Below are 23153 nucleotides of genomic sequence, written 5' to 3'. Positions count from 1 at the left end.
TTACTGAAGAGCCCCCTGTGTAGGTTAACAAACACAGGGCTCTCTTCGGTCATCAGCCAATGTGCTGTTTTTTCTTCCTGCAAAGCACATTGCTTATGAAAATCAGCACACACAGTAAAACATGTTAATCAGCACACATTTAACCCCTTCCCTGACAGTGTCATTAGTGCAGTGACAGTGCATTTTTTTTTAGCACCGATCATCAAAAAGGACATTGATTTTATTTGGATACAGCATTGCACAACCGCTCAATTGTCAGTTAAAGGAATACAGTGTCGTATCACAAAAATGGCCTGTCGTGAAGGGTTTAAACCTTCTGGAGCTGAAGTGGTTAACCGCTTCAGCCCTGGAAGATTTAACCCCCTTCCTGACCAGAGCACTTTTTGCAATTCGGCACTGCGTCGCTTTAACTGACAATTGCGCGGTCTTACAATGTTGCACCCAAACAAAATTTGCGTCCTTTGTTTTCCACAAATAGAGCTTTCGTTTGGTGGTATTTGATCACCTCTGCAGTTTTTATTCTTTGTGCTATAAACAAAAGAACAGCAACAATTTTTTATAAAAAACACAATATCTTTTATATTTTGCTATAATAAATATCCCAATTGTTTTTTTTTAAAAAAAACAATTGTATTCCTCAGTTTAGGCCGATATGCATTCTTCTAAATATTTTTAGTAGAGAAAAAATTAAAAATAAAATAAATCGCAATATAAGCGTATATTGATTGGTTTGCACAAAAGTTATAGTATCTACAAAATAGGGGATAGAATTATGGCATTTTTTTTTCTTTTTTTTTACTAGCAATGGCGGCGATCAGCGATTTTATCAGGACTGCGACATTATGGCGGACACTTGACACATTTTTGGGACCATTGACAATTTTACAGCGATTAGGGCTATAAAAGTGCAACGATTACTGTAAAAATGTCACCGACAGTGAAGGGGTTAACACTAGGGGGCGATCAAGGGGTCGTGTTCCCTATAAGTGTTCTAACTGAAGGGGGGGGGGGGGGGGGAATGAGACTCACTAGGGAAAATTACAGATCGCTGTTCATTCTTAGTATGAACAGAGATCAGCAATTTCTCCCCCTGAAAAAACTGGGAGCTGTGTGTTTACACACACAGCTCCCGGTTCTCGCTCTGTCACGATCGATCGCCGGTGGCCACAGGGCGAAGTGACGTAACATAACGTTTTGTCCAGCCGAGACATGTTGCCGTAAAACTGCGGCGGCTGGTCGGCAACTGGTTAATTTTGCAATAACCACATTATTATGAGACAAATTGCTGCAATTTTTCAGATACAGCTCCACCTGCTGGTAAACTCTTGTATTCTTTTCTACATTTCGTGGCTAAATGTGCTATTATGGAACTAGGGTTAGAATTATTTTCTCTCACTCCAACATGTGTAATTTAAACACCGTTTTCATATGTGGGTGGGACTTAAAGCGGGAGTTCACCCTAAAAAAAAATTTTAAGATTAGATTCATGCTCATTTTGTCTAGGGGAATCGGCTAGTTTTTTTTAAAAACAAAGCCGTACTTACTGTTTTAGAGAGCGATCTTCTCCGCCGCTTCCGGGTATGGTCTTCGGGACTGGGCGTTGCTTCTTGATTGACAGTCTTCCGACAGGCTTCCGACGGTCGCATCCATCGCGTCACGAGTAGCCGAAAGAAGCCGAACGTCGGTGCGGCTCTATACGGCGCCTGCGCACCGACGTTCGGCTACTTTCGGAAAATCGTGACGCGATAGATGAGACCGTCGGAAGCCTGTCGAAAGACTGTCAATCAAGAAGGAACGCCCAGTTCTGGTCCGCCGGAAATCTCGATGGTAAACATTCGGGGCTGGATCCATTCTCCGACTCACCAATGGCATTGGTAAGTCGGAAGAAGCAACGGACAGTGGCGGGAGGGGGGGGGGGGGGGGTAACCGCGGCGGAACAATCAAGCGGCAGAACAGCCGATATGATCGTTTTTACGGTGCAGAGAATTGCCCGGCTGAAAAAGACAATATCTGAATGATGCCTGTAGCTGCAGGCATCTTTCAGATATACCCGTACAAAGTCAAGGACGTCCTATTGCGTACCTTGGGCGTGAAGTAGTTATTACCACCTTTAAGACAGTACAAATTCATTGATATCTTTACATGAAATAAAATGTACTGTAAAGAAAAAAAACAAAAACACACACACACACACACAACCCCTATATTAAACACACATTATGACAAACTATTTCCACAGGTGAAATTGCACCAGTGTTACCTGTTATAGTACCGACCTCCCATCATGAACTGATTGTTTGATGTTGGGCAGATCTTAAACCGCTGAATGTTTTCATTGGTCCGAAAATATAGTGAATAATCGCCAGGAGTATTGTCAGAAGGCCTCACCAGGAAACTGCTGATCTGGCCAACTAGGAACAGTAGAGAAATGGAATCAAATAAAAAAAATTAATGGATGAAAACACTAGATAATACAACTACCATATTATTATTTTCAGTAAGAAACCCAATAAGGTAATGTTTATCCAGATTAGAAGATTAAAGGGACAAAAATATCAAGAAAATGGTAAATAGTGGCAAAGAAAAAAACAGCCCCAGGCTCATCCAGATAACTGCACACATGTTCAGTTGATATTCAGGATTATGACAACTACACACACACACACCAATCTGATCTATCTTCACAACTACAATCATGGAAAATAAATTCATCTTTGTACTACACACCTGGTGGTCAATTTAAATCTGTACTATTTGACTGTAATGTGTGGCCAAAATTAAGTAACTTGGGACCAGAATTTGCTTACTATTCCTGCCCACAAAATGTAATATGAGGTCTCATTTGCCAACAGCGAGATGTGTGTGTATGGCAAGCAAGGTACAACCAACCAAAGCTGATTGATCTGCATAACGGTATTCAAAGGAATGAGTGCAAGAACCTGGAGGTCTCTGGTGCCAGTATAGCACGATGCAAGTAGCGGCAGGAATAGCTTAAAGAAATTCCCAGCAGGTACATTCACTGGAGAAAGCCTAAGAAAATACTGGATACTTCTGTCTATAGAAAATAAATGTGACAACACTAGGACAATCATCACTGTCACATGTGATGTCCATAAACCTATATAAACCATGCTTGCAATGACGTTTAGCTTAACAGAACTTTCCTTTCACTCTCTGCAGCTTAAAGCGGAATTATACTCACCTTGGATCCAGCGTTCTGGAGTTCCCTGCTAGCCGCTCATATCTTCGGGCGATCGTATTTTTGATTTCGATCACCAGCTACTTTCATTGGACAGGCAGGGGCGACATTTCCACACATGCATGGGAGCGTAGTCAGCTTCATCATTGACAAATTTCAAAGTGAGATGCGTGTGGACAGTTCACTATACAGGGCGGACAGGCAGATAAGTAACTTTAAAAGAAGAAACAAAGTGTGTCTCTTTTGCATTAAAAATCTGGTCTGCCCGCACATTTTTTTTTTTTTATTTAAGTAAAGTTTCACTTTAGACTGGGAGTAAAAGATAGGATTTTTGTACTCAACGTAAAATCCATTTCTCTGAGTTCATGGACGGACACAGCAGCAATTGACCTTAGGGCATTATCCTCCCTTTTAGGAGATTGACTAGGCAGAAAAACAGCATGTTAAGTGTTAAACAGCCCACACAGCCATGTCCACACAGCACAGTACCTCCCAGGGGGCGGTTCCCCCGGGTACATCCCCCATTCTCTGTTCTGCAGCCTCAGTTCGTAAACAAGCAGTACAAACAAAAGAGGGGTGGGTGCCGTGTTTGTTCATGGACAAACACAGCAGCAATTGACCTTAGGGACGTCCCCAAGCAGTGTCAAAAAATCGAGGGGTGGGAAAACACAACAAACCAACTTCACCCCAAACAAACCAGAGTTCAACGGAGGAACGTCAACCTTAAACAGCCGCCTGCAAAACCTTGCGGCCAAAGGAGGCATCCGAAGACGCACTCACATCCACCTTGTAAAACTTTGAAAAGTTGTGGACTGACGACCAGGTCACTGCCTTACATACCTGTAAAACAGACGCTTGATGGCGGAACGCCCAAGAGGCACAAATCGCCCTGGTCGAATGCGTCGTAACCAGGAAGGGGGGCGCCCGCCCCTTTAGGGCATAGGCTTGAAGCACAACCTGCCTGATCCACCTAGAAATGGTGGCCGACGAGACCGCCAGACCCTTCTTAGGACCAGTCACCGACACGAACAGTGAATCCGACCTCCGAAACTGAGCCGTAGCAGACAGGTACACCCGTAGGGCTCGAACCACGTCCAAGGAATGCAACGCGACCTCTTTTGGGTTGGAAGAACAATGTCCTCATTGATGTGAAAGGCCGAAACAACCTTAGGAAGGAATGACGGCTGCGGCCGCAGCACCACCTTATCCCTGTGGATGACCAAGTAAGGGGCCTTGCAAGACAAGGCCGCTATTTCAGAAACCCGTCTGACCGATGTAATTGCCACCAGAAAAAAACACCTTCTGGTAAAGTCAATAAAGGGATTTCCCTAATATCCTTAAACGGAGACAGTTGAAGCACCGAGAGGACCAAATTCAGGTCCCATGGAGGCAGTGGAAAACGCACAGAGGGGCCACATGTCGAACCCCCTGCACAAATGTACGCACCAGAGAGTGCGCCGCCAAGGGCCGCTGAAAGAAAACAGTCAAGGCCGAAATCTGCCCCTTAACCGTACTTAAGGCGAGAGCCTAAACCAACCCCACGCTTTAAAAACGGCAGAATCCGGGACATCATGTATGTACAGGGGTGCCAATTCATCTCCTCACACAGATGTAAGCCTTCCACGTACAATGGTAAATCTTCCGTGAAGTAGACTTCCACGCCCGCAGCATGGTAGAGATCACCAAGTCCGACAGGCCTCGATCCCTCAGCACCTGGCTTTCAATAGCCACGCCGTTAAAGCCAACAACTGTAAAGCAGGATGAAAGATGGGACCTTGCGACAGAAGATCCTCTCCCAGAGGCAGGCGCCAAGGAACGTCTGCCACCAGACGCACCAAATCTGCGTACCAGGGACGGCGAGGCCAATCCGGAGCGATTAGGATTGTCGGTATTCCCTCGGCTTCCACTCTGCGCAGCAGACGAGGAAGAAGCTTCAGAGGAGGAAAGGCGTAGATTAGGCGATAGTGACCCCACAGTGCCCCAAACGCGTCTGACGCATCCGCCCACGGGTCTCTTGACCTGGCCACGAACCGTGACACCTTCCGATTGAGATGGGACGCCAGAAGATCCACGTCTGGAGTGCCCCATTTCAGACACAGACTCTGAAACACATCCGGGTGTAGTGACCATTCTTCTTGGTCTAGCGTTTGGCGACTTAGGTAGTCGGCCTGCCAGTTCTGTACCCCCGGGAATGTACACGCCGAAAGAGCCGGAACGTTCTTTTTGGCCCACCGGAGGATGTGAGCGACTTCCGCCGCTGCAGCCGAACTCAGTGTGCCCCCTTTATGATTGACATACGCCACAGCCGTGGCGTTGTCCGAATGGATCCTGATCGGGCGGCCCTGCAGTCTCAGAGACCACTTGAAGAGGCACAGCCTGATCGCCCGGAGTTCCAGGACATTGATTGGCAAGTCGGACTCCTCCCGAGTCCAGCGTCCCTGGGCTGACTGGATACCCCCAGACAGCACCCCAGCCGGAGAGACTGGAATCCGTCGTGACCACCGTCCAATGGTACGGCAGGAATGATTTCCCAGCCCGAAGTACCGGAGATGTCAGCCACCACACTAGGGAGGCTCACCCGGACTTGGTAATCCAGACACGAAGGGAGCTTGTCCCAACGCAACAGAATTTCTCTCTGTAACACTCAATTGTGGAATTGAGCATACGGAACCGCCTCGAAGGAGGCCACCATCAGACCCAGAACTCGCATGCAAAAGCGAAGCGACGACCACTTCTGAGTTGCCAACCGCTGCACCGCAGATTGCAGAGTCTGTAGTTTCTCCGTGGGAAAGAAAACTCTCGCTTTCGAGGAATCCAGGACAAACCCCAGGTATTCCAGACGCCGAGACGGTACCAACACTGACTTCTGAACATTTAGCAGCCAACCGAATTCCCGGAGGGTCTGGCAGGTGATAGACACATCCACCTCTAACTCTGAGCTTGAAGAAGCTCTCAGGAGGTCGTCCAGGTATCCTACAATAGCGATCCCGCGCTGCCTCAGCAGGGCCAGAATCGGAGCAAGCACCTTGGTGAAAATCCTTGGCGCCGAAGCCAGGCCCGAAAGGGAGGGCCACAAATTGAAAGTGGTCCGACCCCAAAGCGCAGATATCTCTGGTGCTTTTCGCATATGGGGATATGCAGGTACGCGTCCTTGATATCCAAGGACGCCAGAAAATCCCCCTGATGGAGTGCCGCCACTACAGAGCGAACCGACTTCATCCTGAACTTTTTCACTTTGACAAAACAGTTGAGGGCCTTGAGATCCAGGATTTGACGGACCCTTCCCTTCTTGGGGACTACAAACAGATTTGAGTAAAACCCCTGAAACCGTTCCAGTAAAGTAACCGGCACGATCACCCCCCTGACTAGCAGATCCTGAACAGCCCCAAACAGGGCCTGCCGACGACCCGGAGGAAGCTGGAGGTTGGAAGGAAAAAAAAAATCTGTTTGGCAGACAAGAGAGAAACTATCTTGTACCCCGAGGAAACTGCTTCGCAAACACACCGGTCGGAAAGGAGAGACCTCCAGCGAGCCGCGAATTCGCCAAGCCGGCCCCCCACCCGAGACGGGAGGGGGCAGACCTTCATGCTGAAGCAGGCTTTTCCGCAGGGCTTGCGGAACCAGGGGCGCTTCTGCCCTTCAGCGCGTGCCTTAGCGCCCTGGGAACGTTTACCTGCCGCACCGGGCGGACTAAAAAAAAAAAACACTTGGGGCGGTAAAGGAGGGCCCCTGCCTACGGCAAGACTCCTTCCCTTTACCAGATTGTGGGAGCAGAGTGCTCTTACCTCCCGTGGCATCTTTGATGTCATCCAGAGACGCCCCAAAAGCCGTTGAGACCCTTAAAGGGCAAATCCACCAAGGCCTTCTTTGAAGACTGGGCGGCAGACCAACACTTTAGCCAGACAAGGCGGCGCAACACCACCGCGTAGGCCGATGCCCTGGAAAGCAAGGGAAGCGTATCCAGGGCCGACTCACAGACAAATTTTAGGCCCTGCACCAACTGATCGGCCAGCGCCACATAGTCCGAAGGTGCACCATGTGCCTCCAACTCCTGAAGCAACAACTTTGCCCGTTTGGTAAGTGTCTGGCACTAGAGCCCCGGCCTCACGCCGAACCCCACCACTGTGAACATGGAGCGGGCCACAGCCTCAACTCTATCTGCGGGGTCCTTGAAAGCGGGAGCCCCTTCCACAGGTAACGTGGTAGCCTTGTTCAGTCTGGACACGGGGGTCCACTGACGGACTCATCAGTATTTATATGCCTCTATTGAGGAGACTTTAAAAGTTTAGTTAGGACTGCAGAATGCAGAGAGCCGTGGCGAGGCCTGCAGCTTAACCATGTATTTGCAAATGAGTGCAACCAATCCTCTGCATTTAACATACACAGTTAGACAGTTGAATTCGGCCTGCTGTTTGGGTGGTAAGTGTGAGCCTGGTTATCACGTATACAACTTTATTTATACTTGCTGTTTGCTTAAAAACGCATCTCATTTAAAGTTCCAAAAACTCCCCTCTCTTTTAACCAACAGGGATGGAGGCGTATGTTTTTCATATGCCTCATTTAAAGTCCCAATCCTAGTTTTCTTTACACTGACGGAGGAGAGGTCCACTTTTTCAGGAAGTCCTCCTCAAAAGGGTAACAGGCCGCAAAGCATTTCGGAACAGAAAAAAAACTTTTGCGGCCAATCCCATTCCTTGTACAAAAATCTTTCCAGATAAGGAAACACTTTTGCAGTGCGGGTCAGCTTGCGGAACCCAAAAGGAACCGACATCTCTGATGTCTCCGCCGAATCCTCAATTTTTTGAGTATCCCGCACCGCAGTGATAAGAGCTCCCACTAGCACCCTATCATGCGCTGACCCTGATGCAGAGTCATCCTCACTGTCCGTGTGGACTAGGCCTGCATCCTCTGACACCTCAGAACCAGGAGCGGAAGCAGTAGCAGGGCCCGATTCCGTGTCAGAGGCATCCCCAGAAGAAGGCGGAGAGAGGGGGCACTTTTTACCCCCCCTCTGGCCACGCGCCGCTTCAATCCTGGCAACAAACGCCTCAAGGACTGCGGTCATAGCATCCACAAAGGCCGCAGGAACAGGGGCACTAAGGGTTAATTCCGGCATGTCTGGGGGAGACGTCCGGTTCGGACACCATGCTGACCCACCCAATAGCCGCCCTTGGACTGCAAAGCAAGACCCACAGGCCACCCTCCCGGCCGCAGCAGAGAACAGGGGACCCCCCCAGAGGACTCACCACCCGACCAGGCTGTACTGCTGCTGTCTGCCCCAGAGGGCTGTCCATGCTGTGCCGTTCCTTAGGAAGTGTGCTGGAGCTTTCCGCGACGTTATTCTGGCCACTAGAGGCAAAAACCCCATCCAAAATGCCCGCCGACATGCAAAAAGAGCATGTGGGCTACAAGAAAATGGCCGACGAACTCTAATAAAGCGCCAGGCGCTGCCAAAATGGCGGCCGCGATGCACAGTATAAAACACACACACAAACAGTGAAAAACACACAGCAGCCCCCCCCCCCATGGCAGTAAAACAGCGCCCCCGATAGCAGACACAGCCCCCAGCCACAGGATGGAGCCCCACAGGCGGACCCCCCACCTTACAGCCAACCACCCAGAACGCAGGGAAGGAAGGGAGAGAGGAAAGCAGGGCGGACCCCCGATCGACCTCCCCAGGAATGCACCAGCCGCACCACCCTGCCAAAGCAAGGGGACTGCTACTTACCCGTCCTGCGACCACCGGCTGGAGGCATCCCGGACAGAACCAACGTCCGCGCAGTTACGGCATGGCTGTCAGCCCAGCACACTGTGACACGGACATATAGCCCGGTCATATGTGTGCCCTGGAGCGTATAGCTCACCGGCCACCCCTAGAAGAACTGGGCATGTCGTGAACGGCCCAGCGCGTAGCTAAAGGCCGGCACACGCTCGATGGCCGAACTTGGGGGGGGGGGGGGGCGGCGGACTACAAGGATCGAGGATCCAGCCTGTCACCCAGTCGGCAGTTGATTGTAGATCTCAGGATCCAAAAATGATAGGAAAAAGAAAAAAGAAAAGCAAGAAAATTGCAAAAAAAAGACCTCAGACCACTGGGGCCCAGAGGAGCCACGTCATCTCCTTGCTAGGCAGAAAAAAACTAAGGCGGCAGAACAGAGAATGGGGGATGTACCCGGGGGAACCGCCCCTGGGAGGTACTGTGCTGTGTGGAGTGTTTAACACTTAACATGCTGTTTTTCTGCCTAGTCAATCTCCTAAAAAGGAAAATAATACCCCAAGGTCAATTGCTGCTGTGTCCATCCATGAACAGAAGAGAAAGATAAATATACGCCATCGGGCAGGACTACATTAAAGTGAACCTACATGTGCAAAGAATTTATTTACAAAGCCATGTTTGTTGTAATACACATTAATGGACCATTATTTACAACTGGATAACAATGCAGAATAACATGCTGAAATACAAATACATTTTATAAATAAATATACCTGTCATAAGATGATTATATGCTTCCTGTTTGTTGATTTTCCCATGGAACCATCTTTTGAAGTTAAAAAGGAAATTAAAAAAATGATTAGAGGAAAAAAACAGGTATGGCTTTGTGTTTACATACATTTTGCAATGACCAATATGATTCATGGTGTCATTTTTGTTTTCTCAATACATACTACATATCAAATTAAACCATGAAGTATAGCAGCCTTCAGTAAAAGATTGTATCCATAAATGTGAAATTCTTCTTTTTTTTTTTTTTTGCTGACTATCAGGAGAAAAATGAGCAGTACAGATTGTCTGAGCAACTAGTCAGAGAAGTGAAGACTCTGCTTCTCCCATATATGTGAAAAAATAACTGCAGTAATAATGCAACTGATATTGTTTTTCTTGTGCTATACTTACAGCTTGCCTTCATGTGGATCTTCTTCCCTCCCCTTAAAAAAAATAGAAATTTGTCAAAATCCTTTTCATTTTCTGGTGTACACATCCACTAATTTCTTTTGCTTTATGATCCTCTTAGTATAACAAGATTACCACCACCTAGCAGGCCCTAGCCAAATCCTCTCATTCTGGACATAAAAGTCAATGCAATATGGCAATCTGGAGGCACTCTACACAAATGGTGTACAGCAGGACACCCCCCTCGAAATGCAATTACCTGCTTGTGTGATTGGCTTGCTGATTTTTCCCCAGTAGTCTGCACTAAGATACAAGTTCGATTTTAGGGAATCCGACAAAAATTGCATCCGACAAAAAGGGAAATCCCATCTAAAAAGGGATTCAGACCCTGCTAGTTTCCTCATTAGAACTCAGCAACTGATTGATAGTCACTCCTATTCACTTTACACAAACAGACATTTCTTCGGAATAATATAAGGTAGGAATCTGCAACAAAATGTGTTAAAATCCCTGCAATGTACACAGATCACTCAGAGGGGATTTCCTTTATTTCTCGGCAAAAGTGGAGTTAAGAGTGGTGCAAATTGCTTCAAAGGGAACTTTTTAGGTACCTTCAGGTTAAACACTTTTACAATATGCTGACAGCATTCTCTGGACCAGCTCACTAACTTTGAACACACATGCACTGACAGTCCCCACTCATCAGGGCTAATTTGTAGGCTCCATCAGCATGTAGATACATGTAAATCAGACCCCAGTGTCAATTTGGAACCAGAAGACAGGCTGAACATTTGGGAAGCGACTAAATCTTGCTCGCAGAATGTGGCTGCTCTACAATGTTCTCTCAAGATGGTATAGTCCCAGAAAGGATAGAAAATTTTGATGCAAATTATCCACTGCTCTTTACAGGCTGGAAAGACAGGGCTACCTATCCACATATCTGGTGAGGAGACAAAGCAAAGCCACTCCAGGCGAGAACAATCTTTCTCTGCAACCTTCCGGTGCAAGTCCAGTCCGCGATCAGGATGAGACGTCAATAGATTAGGAAAAGGTTGATCGCACTCGCAGGTGTGAAGCAATATTGATAACTTCCTGTTCTATTGACTACCTATCCACATGTCTGGTGGTCCTGTCCTATGCTCAGAAATATCTCCTCTGCCATATTGAAAAAACTCAAAATGCCCAGACCAGTTGATCCCACTACTCAATCAGCATTTCCCAGATATTACCCAATCACAATCCTAGCTTCACACTAGGTGCACACATTCCCAATAGTAGAAATATAATGGCAGATAAAAGTATCATGAAATATTGATCATAAAAAGTATAAAAACATGCAGACACAAGCCAACTTTCTCCAAGGGACCCTCAGGGGCAGACATGGTTTCCCTAATAATCAGTAATGTTTTGTACACGTTGGTCTATTTTTTAAAAGACATGTAAAAACCTACCCACTAGGTCAGATTTACAAAAGGAATGGACAAGAGCAGAAATAAACCCAAAATTTCTCTTGATTACTCCTTCCCCTTCATCGAGAGATTGTTATATCTAGTAGTCTGAGGGCTTGACATACATGCCACTCCTAAAGATGTCCATTGGATGAAATGTGCTGAGTGGGCAGTGTTTGTTACATCAGAAGCTACCAGGAAGTTTGGGCACAAAAGTCACTGCCAGAGAGTAAGAGCATTTTTATATGTTGACGCTCAACTGCTGTAACACCTTCTTACACACACACACACTGGACCTGAGAGTGTGTTTATGTGAAGCAGGACTCATTAATATGGAGCACTTCTGACCTTAATAGCAGAAGGAATCACTGGGCTCTGGTGAGTGAGCTGGGTAACATTTACACAAAGGTGATTGCAAATTTGAAGACGAATTGAACACAAAAAGTATCAATATGTTACATCACATCAGAGTGGACTTGTTTTACTGTAACACTGAACTTATTTTGCTGAAATTGTATGGGAGCATACTTTTATCTAAGCTTGTTTAATAAGCACACATTTATTCAGTGCTATAATCAAACCTAGGTCTTACACATAATTTACTTTTTAATTATATTTATGCAGTGCAGGGCACATTTAAGGTATTACAGAAGTATAAAATCCCACATCAAACCAGGGTTAACATAAAGCAAGACTTGACTACAATAGGGACTGCAAATATAAAAACAAGGTGTATAAAAAGTGTGAGCACTTATTAATGCCTCGAAGTGTTATGAGCTTTCTTTTAAGTCACTTGTCTCCACAAATGACTCAAAACCTTTAAAATCTGTAAGCAAATGTACATCTAAAACAAGAAGAAACCACACAGACTAACCACTTCTTTCACCAAATCTTCAACTATAAGCCCCTGTTCATTTGTACGAAGATTGGTAACCCACATCCATCCATCTTCCAACTCATTGTGGACAATAAACATATCACCTTTCAAGAAACTGCAAAAAAAAAAAAAAGACAAAAATTAGAATATATACATACTCTATGCCACACACTTCAAATAGTTTTTTTTGTTTTTTTGTACAAAAAAGGAGAGCTGTGTGATGTGCTCAATCACACCACACACTGCTCCCTACCACACCCGGAAACGGCCAGCTGACAGAGCAGTAAAGCGCTGTGGCAGTTGTGCGTTCCAGTGTGAACTTAGCCACAAGCTTCAGAAAATTGGCATGTTTTAGAAAAAAATGATTTGGTTGCCAGAAATTCACACTTTTTTTCCCTGGAAAAGCTTTTAAAACAGTTATTTCAACCCACTAAATAATGATCCACACTAGCAAGGCAGAAGGTCAAAGCCATTAGACAAGGCAAGTACGAGCCTTTACAAAGCACAGAATGAGATTTGTTTTCTTGCATCTCTGTATTTAAAGGAAAAGTTCACCTTTGTAAAAAAATATTAAAATGCACATCTTTTGTCTGATAAAAACAAAAAATTTGCATTTTTTCTTTTTTTACTAGGTGAATGCAAAGCATTGCAGATCGCAGGTGCAATGCAGGGCTCCTGCAGATTGACAGTGTAAGGCCCTTTTCACACTGGGGCAGGTTCGGCGGTAAAGCGCCGCTATTTTTAGCGGCGCTTTACGGCCGATAGTGAGCGGTTTTACCCCTGCTAGCAGCCGAGAAAGGGTTAAAACCTGCGGTGCCCCATTGATTTCAATGGGCAGGAGCGGTTGAGGAGAGGTATACACACACCGCTCCTTCACCGCTCCAAAGATGCTGCTAGCAGGACTTTTTTATGATCCTGCTAGCGCACCGCCCTCTGGGCTTTCTCATTGGAGACACAGCAGCAGCCATTTCAGGTCGGTTTGCAGGCACCATTTTTAGTGTTATTGCCCCTTTCAAATCGACCCAGTGTGAAAGGGGTCTAAGCCGTCTGTCCACACATCACATGGGCAGTTACACAATGACAGAAGGCATCATTGAACTACCTAGAGTGCTCATCAGCGCCCTGATAGTTCATTAAGTACTACAAGCCGACAAGTGCCTGTTGGTACTTGTAGTTCTCCCATCCACAGAACTCAGTGAATGAATTCCGCAGCCAGGTAGGCGGAGCCTTGCATGCTCTCTTCAATTTTTTTATTTTATCGTGACAGAGGGTGCAGGGAAAAGATCCCCAGCACACTGTCACGATGGAGGGGAAAACATTTTTACTACTTCACTATCACGAGCAGTAACATGGGGACCAAACAATATGCTCATAGCTAAAATGTAGAAATTTCACTGGTCCATATCAGATATACATTTGCGAGTGCTAAAGTGTTTAAATAATTTTTTCTCTCTGAGAAACCAGAAAACAGTTAGACTATGTAACCCTAGTAAATAATTTACCTTATTTCATCTGTGTCTGGGACTTTAGTGTATGGAAGAATGGCACGCACTCGCCGTCTGTCTTCTACTGGCTGTAAATAGAGTAGAAGGCTCAAAATAATTTTCTGTACATGCATAATGTGAACATTTGTTAAATGGGGGTTGTAAAGCTTCCCATTTTTTGACCTTAATGCATTCGATGCTTACAGGCCCCCCAGCCCCCTTACACACCGACAGCGGCCAAATAAAGGGTTTAAAGCGGCCGAAAAAGTGCTGTTGCCGAGGCGCTTGGGTGGCACTGCCCATTGATTTCAATGGGCAGGGGCGCTTTAGGAGCGGTGTATACGATCGTCTCACGGAGCTGCAGAAAGAGGATCTACTGCTAAATTGTGGAATTATACTGCACAGGTCTCAATGTGTATGTGGAATTAATAAGATAGTGAAAAGTGCAAGTTAATTCAAAACAAAGGGGTAATGCTGCTGCAGCAAAATATGTCAGATATAAACATAATAATCAGATAAGTAAAAATAAGCTGCGCTGCATATATAGTACTATTCAAATGAAACAATAATACTTTGCTAAATACAACTCGTGCACACACAAATTAGTGATATTGAATCAGTGTAATATGACAATAGTCCATAAAAATCCAATTCCCATGTTATCCAAGATTATCTAAAGAAAAAGTGCCAAACAAGTCCAAGGAAACCGTGTCTAATAGCAGGATAGATGAGAGCCTCTACCTCTTATCTCCTATCTGCTTACCGACTCCAGTTGATCTTGAATAAATGAGATCACATGCGCGTGTGGCTTAGCAGCCCTGCTTAAATTGCCTGGAGTTTCCTGGAGCTTCTTGTACATATGAGATCAACTGGAGTCGGTAAGCAGATAGGAGATAAGAGGTGGAGGGTCTCATCTATCCTGCTATCAGACAAGGTTTCCTTGGACTTGTTTGGAATTTTTTCTTTAGATAACCTTGGATAACACAGGAATTGGATTTTTATGGACTATTGTCATATTACACTGATCCAATATTAATTTATCAATATCACTAATTTGTGTTTGCACAGGTGATTTTGCGTGCACGAGTTGTATTTAGCAAAGTATTGTTTCATTTGAATAGTACTATATATGCAGCGCAGCTTATTTTTACTTAAAGTGGTTGTAAACCCTTATTTGTCACTTTTACCTACAGGTAAGCCTATAATACGGCTCACCTGTAGGTATCAAGAATATCTCCTAAACCTGTATGGTTTAGGAGATATTCCCCCCGCAATGCGCAGCTGATTGCAGCGGCGCATGTGCAGGGGGGATCCTCGGCTAAAGGACCGGCAGCCGCCGGACCTTGCCGAATTTAAATCTCCCGCGCGCGGGAGTGACGTCATCGCCGCTCCAGCCAATCACATCGCTGGAGCGGCGATACCCGGAAGACACGCCGGAGCAAGATGACATCTCGCTCGGCGTGAACCAGGTAAGTGTTCCTCACCTCGTTCCGAGGTAAGCATTTCATAACCGCATATGCCTTTTGCCTTGCAGGTTTAAAAAAAAAAAAGTTTATGCGGTTTACAACCGCTTTAAGTGATCTACTGCCCCCTGTGATCGGGAGCAGTGATCACTGTTGTGTCACTGGTAGCACAACCCCCACACAGTTAGAATCACTCCCTAGGACACACTCAACCCCTTGATCACCCCCTAGTGTTTAACCCCTTCCCTGTCAGTGTCATTTACACAGTAATCAGTGCATTTTTACTGATGGCTGTATAAATTACAATGGTCCTAAATTAGTGTCAAAGGTGTCCGATGTGTCTGCCATAATGTCACAGTCACGATAAAAATTGCAGATCTCCTCCATTACCAATAAAAAAAATATATAAAAAAAAAGCCATAAATCTATCCCCTATTTTGTAGGCACTATAACTTTGAGCAAACCAATCAATATACGCTTATTGCGAATTTTTTTTACCAAAAATACGGAGAAAACATATCGACCTAAACTGAGAAAGAAATTCGTTTTTATATTGTGTATATATATATATATATATATATATATATATTTTTTTTTTTTTGGGGGGGGGGGATATAGTAAAAAGTAAAAAAATATATTGCTTTTTTTTCAAAATTGTCGCTCTTTGTTTATATCGCAAAAAATAAAAACCTCAGAGGTGATCAAATACCACCAAAATAAATCTCTATTTGTGGGTGAAAAAAAGGACGTCAATTTTGTTTGGGTGCAACGTCGCATGACCGCGCAATTGTTCGTTAAAGCGAGTGCCATATCGCAAAAAAATAGGATTTTTGTACTCACCGTAAAATCCATTTCTCTGAGTTCATGGACGGACACAGCAGCATTGACCTTAGGGTTATATACCTTCCTTCTAGGAGAGACTAGGCAGAAAAAAACAGCACTTCAAGTGTTAAAAACACTTCTCAGTACAGCACCTCCCAATGGGCGTGTCCCCCGGGTACATCCCACTCTCTGGAACATCCAGCCTCAGTTTGTAAACAAGCAGTACAAACAAGGAGGGGTGGGTGCTGTGTCCGTCCATGAATTCAGAGAAATGGATTTTACGGTGAGTACAAAAATCCTATTTTCTCTTCTGTTCATGGACGGACACAGCAGCATTGACCTTAGGGACGTCCCCAAGCAGCGTCAAAAAAAAATTGAGGGTGGGAAAAACACAGCAAACAAGCTTCACCACAAACAAACCAGAGTTCCTCAATGGAGGAACTTCAACCTTAAACAGCCTTAAACAGCCTTGCGGCCAAAGGGGGCATCCGAAGATGCACATACATCCACCTTGTAAAACTTTTGAGTAGGTGTGGATTGACGACCAGGTCGCCGCCTTACAAACCTGTAAGACAGACACTTGATGGCGGAAAGCCGAAGAGGCACCAATCGCCCTGGTCAAATGCACAGTGACCTGAAAGGGAGGCGCCCGCCCCTTTAGGGCATAGGCCTGGCGCACAACCTGTCTGATCCACCTAGAAATGGTGGCCGACGAGACCGCCAGACCCTTCTTAGGAAAAGTCACTGACACGAACAGCGAGTCTGACTTCCAAAACAGAGCCGTAGCAGACAGGTACACCCGTAGGGTCCGGACCACGTCCAAGGAATGCAAAGTGGCCCCCTTCGGGTTTTTCGGCCGAGGAAATAAGGATGGCAAAACAATGTCCTCATCAATGTGAAAAGCTGAAACAACCTTTGGAAGGAATGATGGCTGCGGCCGCAGCACCACTTTATCCTCATGGATGACTAATAAGGAGCCTTACAAGACAAGGCCGCCAGTTCAGATACGTGTCTGACCGAAGTAATTGCCACCAGAAAAACCACCTTCTGGGATAGAGTCAACAAAAGGAATCTTCCAAATGTCCTCAAACGGAGCTTCTTGAAGCACCGAAGGAACTAAAGTCAAGTCCCATGGAGGCAGTGGAGGACGCACAAGAGGGGCCACATGCCGGACCCCTGTACAAACGTACGCACCAAGGAGTGCGCCGCCAAGGGTCGCTGAAAGTAGACAGCTGGAGCAGAGATCTGACTCTTAACCGAACTTAAGGCAAGAGCCTGATCCACTCCACGCTGTAAAAACAGCAGAATCCGGGACATCACGTATGTATGGGGGCGCCACTTCATCTCTTCACACATAGCGATGTAGGCCTTCCACGTACGATGGTAAATCTTTCGTGAAGTGGACTTCCGTGCTCGTAGCATGGTAGAGATCACCGAGTCCGACAGACCTCGGTCCTTCACACCTGGCTCTCAATAGCCACGCCATCAAAGTCAGCGACTGTAAAGCAGGGTGAAAGCTAGGACCTTGCGACAGAAGGTCCTCCCTCAGGGGCAGACACCAGAGAACATCTGCCACAAGACGCACCAGGGACGGCGCGGCCATCTGGAGCGAACAAGGATTGTTGGTATCCCCTCGGCTTCTGTGCGTAGCAGGCGAGGAAGAAGTCGAAGAGGAGGCGTATATTAGGCGATAGTGACCCCAAGGTGCTACCAGCACGACTGACGCGCCCGCCCACGTGTCCTTTGACCTGGTCACGAATCGTGACACCTTGCGATTGAGAGGGGACGCTAGGAGGTCCACGTCTGGAGTGCCCCATTTTGGCACAAACTCTGAAACACCTCCGGTGTAGCGACCATTCTCCTTGGTCCATCTTTTGGCGACTTAGATAGTTGGCTTGTCAATTCAGCACCCCCGGATTGTACACCGTCGACAGAGCTGGAACGTAGCTTTCGGCCCACCGGAGAATGTGCGCGACTTCCGTCGCTGCAGCCGAGCTTCGTGTGCCCCGAGTCTATCGCCCCTGGGCTGACTGGGCACCCCAGACACCCCCCCCCCCCCAGCTGGAGGGGCTGGCATCCGTCGTGATCACCATCCAATGACACGGCAGAAACGATTTCTCGGTCCGGAGTACCGGAGGCGTCAGCCACCACACTAGGGAGGACTTGGCCAGTCGACTCACCCGAATCTGGTAAACCAGAGACGAAGGAAGTTTGTTCCAACGAGACAGAATCTTTCTGTAACACTCAAGTGTGGAATTGGGCATACGGAACTGCCTCGAAAGAGGCCACCATCAGACGCAGCACTCTCATGCAAAAACGAAGCCCATTTCTGGGTTGCCAACCGCTGCACCGCAGATTGCAGAGTCTGCAGTTTTTCCGCTGGGAGAAAAAACTCTCGCCTCTTGAGGAAACCAGGACCAACCCCAGACATTCCAGCCGCTGAGACGGCACCAGTACTGACTACTGGATAATCAGCAGCCAACTGAATTCTCGGAGGGTCTGACAGGTGATAGACACGTCCTCTTCTAAATTCTGAGCTTGAGGAAGCCCTCAGAAGAAGGTCGTCCAGGTATCCCACGAAAACGATCCAGCGCTGCCGCAGCAGGGCCAGATTCGGGGCGAGCACCTTGGTGAAAACCCGTGGTGCCGAGGCCAGGCCCAACGGGAGGGCCACAAATTGAAAGTGGTCCTCCCCGACCGCAAAGCGCAGAAACCTCTGGTGTTTCACGCATATGGGGATATGCAGGTACGCGTCCTTGATATCCAAGGATGCTAGGAAATCCCCCTGATGGAGCGCTGCCATTACTGAGTGAATCGACTCCATCCTGAATTTTGGACTTTGACAAAGCAATTGAGGGCCTTGAGTCCAGGATTGGATGGACCTCATCCTTCTTGGGGACTACAAACAGATTGGAGTAAAAACCCCTGAAACCAGTCCGTTGAGGGAACCGGCACAATCACTCCCTTGACCAGAAGATCCTGGACAGCCCCTGACAGATCCTTCAGGCGAACCGGAGAAAGCCGGCGGTTGGAGGAAAAAAAAATCTGTTTGGTGGACAAGAGAAAAACTATCTTGTACCCCGAGGAAACTACTTCGCAAACGCAACGGTCGGAAAGAAGAGACCTCCACCGAGCAGCAAAATTTGCGAAGCCGGCCCCCCACCCGGGATGTGGGCAGGGGCAGACCTCATGGGCAGGCAGGCTTGTCCGCAGGCTTGTTGGGCATGCGGCACCAGGGGAGCTTTTGCTCTTCAGCGGACGCCTTAGCACTCTGGAAACGTTTTCCTTCCGCACTTGGCGGGCGAAAAAAAACGCTTGGGGTAGTAAAAGAGAGCCCTTGCTTACAGTGAGGCTCCTACCCTTCCCAGATCGCGGGAGCAGAGTGCTCTTACCGCCTGTGGCATCTTTTATGATGCCATCCAGGGACATTCCAACAGCCGTACACTCTTAAAGGGTAAGTCCACCAAGGACTCTTTAGAGGACTGGTCCGCAGACCAACACTTTTGCCACGCAAGGTGGCGTAGTACCACCGCGGATGCCTGGAGAGCAAGGGGAGCGTATCCAGGGCCGGCTCACAGACAAATTGTAGACCTTGCACAAACTGGTCGGCCAGGTCAACGCAGGTCACAGAAGCATTCTGCGCCTCCAGCTCCTGCACCAGGGACTTAGCCCGTTCGGTAAGTGTCTGCGACACCAGAGCCCCGGCCAAAACTGGTCTCACCGCCGACCCCACCATTGTGAATATGGAACGGGTCACAGCCTCAGCTCTATCTGCGGGGTCCTTAAATGCAGGAGCCCCTTCCACAGGTAACGTGGTAGCCTTGTTCCAAAACAAGCTTCACCAGCCTGGACACAGGGAGGTCCACTGACGACGGAGATACCCCTTTTCAGGAGGATTTCTAAAAAAAAATAGGGTAACGGACCGCAAAGTATTTTGGTACTGCAAAAAACTTTCTGCGGCCGATCCTATTCCTCGTATGACAGTTTTGTCCATATATAGAACACAAGGAAAAAACACTTTTGCGGTGCGGGGCGGCCTGCCGAACCCAAAAGGGACTGACATCTCTGATGCCTCCGCCGAATCCTCAAGTGCTTGAGTAACCCGCACCGCAGTGATAAGAGCTCCAACAAACGCATAATCATGCGCTGACCCTAAAGCAGTCATCCTCGCTGTCCGTGTGGACTTATGTCAGATGCTGCAGGCCTAACGGGGGCAGAGCCGGACGCCGCAGCGAGGCCCGATTCCGTGTCAGAGACATCCCATAAGAAGGCGAAGGGGGGGGACGCTTTTTTTAAACACCTCCCCCCCCCCCCCCCAACGCTTCAATCCTGACCACAAACGCCTCAGGGACTGCCATCAAAGCATCCCTGGAGGCCACAGGAACAGGGGCACTAAGGGTTAACTCCGGCATGTCAGTGAGAGGAACCTCCGGTTCGGATGTCGTATTGACTCACTGTAACTGCCACTCTAGTACTGCCAGGCAGGACCACAGGACACCCTCCTGGCCGCGACCGAGCAGACTGCCCCGGAGGGCTCACCGCCCGACCAGACTGCCGCTGCTGAGAAGCAAAAAAAACGCTGTCTGTGCTGCGCCATCCCACAGGAGTGTGCGCATAGGCCGTCAGCGCCGTTAATGCAGTCACTAGAGGCCAAGAGCCGTACCAAGATGGCCGCCAACATACTAAAAAACAGCCTGCGGGCTTCACGAAAATGGCCGCCGTAATTACAACCAGGGCTGTGGAGTCGGTAGATAAATGTTCCGACTCCGACTCCTCAGTTTTATGTACTTCCGACTCCCCGACTCCGACTCCTCTGTATTAATATGCAAATGTATTTTATACATTCCTTGAGTGAAAGAAACGCAAACTACCACAGGACTACTGGCTGGGAAGCCAACAGTCTACTGTATTGCACAGTTTAAGCAAAAGACAAACACAATGAAAACAATCAAATGACTGGATAGTAGCAGCAGGCATAAACATCAGGAACAGGATCTTTACCAGTTCAAAAATACAAACCACATTATTTGGTTGTTTTAGAACAAAAACAAAGCTTATCTATAATGAACCAAAAACAAAATCTGCAAAACCTAGAAATGGTTTATATTAATCTTGAAATGTAGTTCTAGGCATAGCAAATGCAAATCAATTCAATGTAGAGTTCTAAGGAAGAGAATTGCCTCTGCCAGATCCTCTTTCATAGAGGCTCTAAAGTCAGACTTTATTATTTTTAGGGCTGAAAATAATCTTTCGACACTGACTTGGGTGGGTGGCACTGCAGTAACTATTCTGGCCACATCACTAACGATCTCTGGATAAACAAGGATGGCTTCAACAGTAAGTTTTGATGAGCGATCATACTTTTCAACTTCTTTTAGTGCTTTATAAAACTCCTGTTGGAATTTTTTTATTTGGACACTTACTGGTTCTCTAACATGCGTTCCCTGTAAAAGCAGAACACAACACTATGGAAAGTATAAGTATTGCAGCTCCTAATTGTGCGTTGCGTGCCATATAGTGAAGCACATGAAAAGCATGCTTCTTCACGGTCACTTAACGTGTTCGTTTTGCGATTACGTGAGGCACTGCATGCATTGGTCTTTATTCTTACAGTAGAGAAGTCATTAATTATAACTTTTTGTGAATTGGGACATTTAAACTTGCTTTTTTTTTTTTTTTATTCCAATCTAGATTTAGGAGGAGTCAGAGTCGGAGTCGGTGCATTGTTTGCCGACTCCAGGTACCCAAAATTTCCCCCGACTCAGACTCCTCGACTCCACAGCCCTGATTACAACTGCACCATAAACAGCCGGCACCGGCAAAATGGTGCCAAAACTGCGTTTTTTTTCAAACACGTGCACAGTGATGCCCCAGTGAAAGACGGCAACCTATTAGGCCCACGGGACCCCCCCCGCACACATACAAAAGTATTAAAAAACAGCAAAATAGCACCCACAGCAGCCACAGCCCCCAGGTCAGACTGAGCCCCCCAAGCGGGCCCCCCACCTCACGGCCACCACCCAGAAACGGGGAAGGAGTGAGAGGAAGGGAGAGAGGAAAGCAGGGCGCACCCTCAATCGACCTCCCCAGGAATGCACCAGCCGAAACCACCCTGCTAAGGCAGGGGAAAAAAACTTACCCGTCATGCGATCACTGGCTGGAGGCATTCCAGACAGATCCAACGTCCGCTTGCGGCATGGCTGTGGGCCCGGCACACTGTGACACGGCCATAGAGACCGGTCATATGTGTGCCCTGGAACATGTAGTTCACCGGTCACCCCTGAAGCAACGGGGCATGTCGTGGACGGCATAGCTAAAGGCCGGCACACGCTCAATGGCCGAACATGGGGGGACTACAAGGATCAAGATCCAGCCTGTCACCCAGTCGGCAGTTGATAGTAGATCCCAGGATCCAAAAATGCTTCTCCTGACGCTAGGCAGATTAAAACTGAGGCTGGATGTTCCAGAGAGAGTGGGATGTACCCGGGGGACATGCCCTCTGGGAGGTGCTGTACTGAGAGAAGTGTTTTTAACACTTAAAGTGCTGTTTATTTCTGCCTAGTCTCTCCTAGAAGGAAGGTATATGACCCCAAGGTCAATGCTGCTGTGGCCGTCCATGAACGGAAGAGAAACTGGACTAGTCATTGGGCAGCCAATTCTTCTGGGGCTGAAGTGGTTAATGCTCTTTTTGCCTGGCCTGACAGTTTAGGTGGACGGCCATGTCTTGGTAGGTTTGCAGTTGTGCCATACTCTTTATTTTCAGATGATGGATTGAACAGTGCCCCTTGAGATGTTCAAAGCTTGAGATATTTTTTTACAACTTTACTCTGCTTTAAAAACCTCTCCACAACTTTATCCCTGAACTGTCTGGTGCATTCCTTGGCCTTCATGATGCCGTTTGCTCACTAAGGTTCACTAATGAACCTCCAAGGGCTTCAGAGAACAGCTGTATTTATACCAAGATT

At 47.3% G+C, this 23153-nt stretch overlaps 1 protein-coding gene across 4 annotated transcripts in view; it reads right to left on the bottom strand.

Moving 5' to 3' along the window:
• The window catches only part of RASA1 (RAS p21 protein activator 1), a 140788-nt gene that overhangs the window by 72225 nt on the left and 45410 nt on the right, over window positions 1-23153 (bottom strand). For all 4 annotated transcript variants that reach the window (XM_040341806.1, XM_040341813.1, XM_040341820.1 and 1 more), the window contains exons 4-8: window positions 13922-13992; window positions 12417-12534; window positions 10098-10129; window positions 9689-9741; window positions 2261-2411 (exon numbers count right to left, since the gene is read on the bottom strand). In XM_040341806.1, the coding sequence (XP_040197740.1) occupies window positions 2261-2411; window positions 9689-9741; window positions 10098-10129; window positions 12417-12534; window positions 13922-13992 (425 nt within the window). The remainder of the gene's footprint in view (window positions 1-2260; window positions 2412-9688; window positions 9742-10097; window positions 10130-12416; window positions 12535-13921; window positions 13993-23153) is intronic.

This window comes from Rana temporaria, chromosome 1, assembly GCF_905171775.1.
Source record: "Rana temporaria chromosome 1, aRanTem1.1, whole genome shotgun sequence".
Taxonomy (NCBI): Eukaryota; Metazoa; Chordata; class Amphibia; order Anura; family Ranidae; genus Rana; species Rana temporaria.
This window is presented reverse-complemented; position numbering and strand designations above follow the sequence as displayed.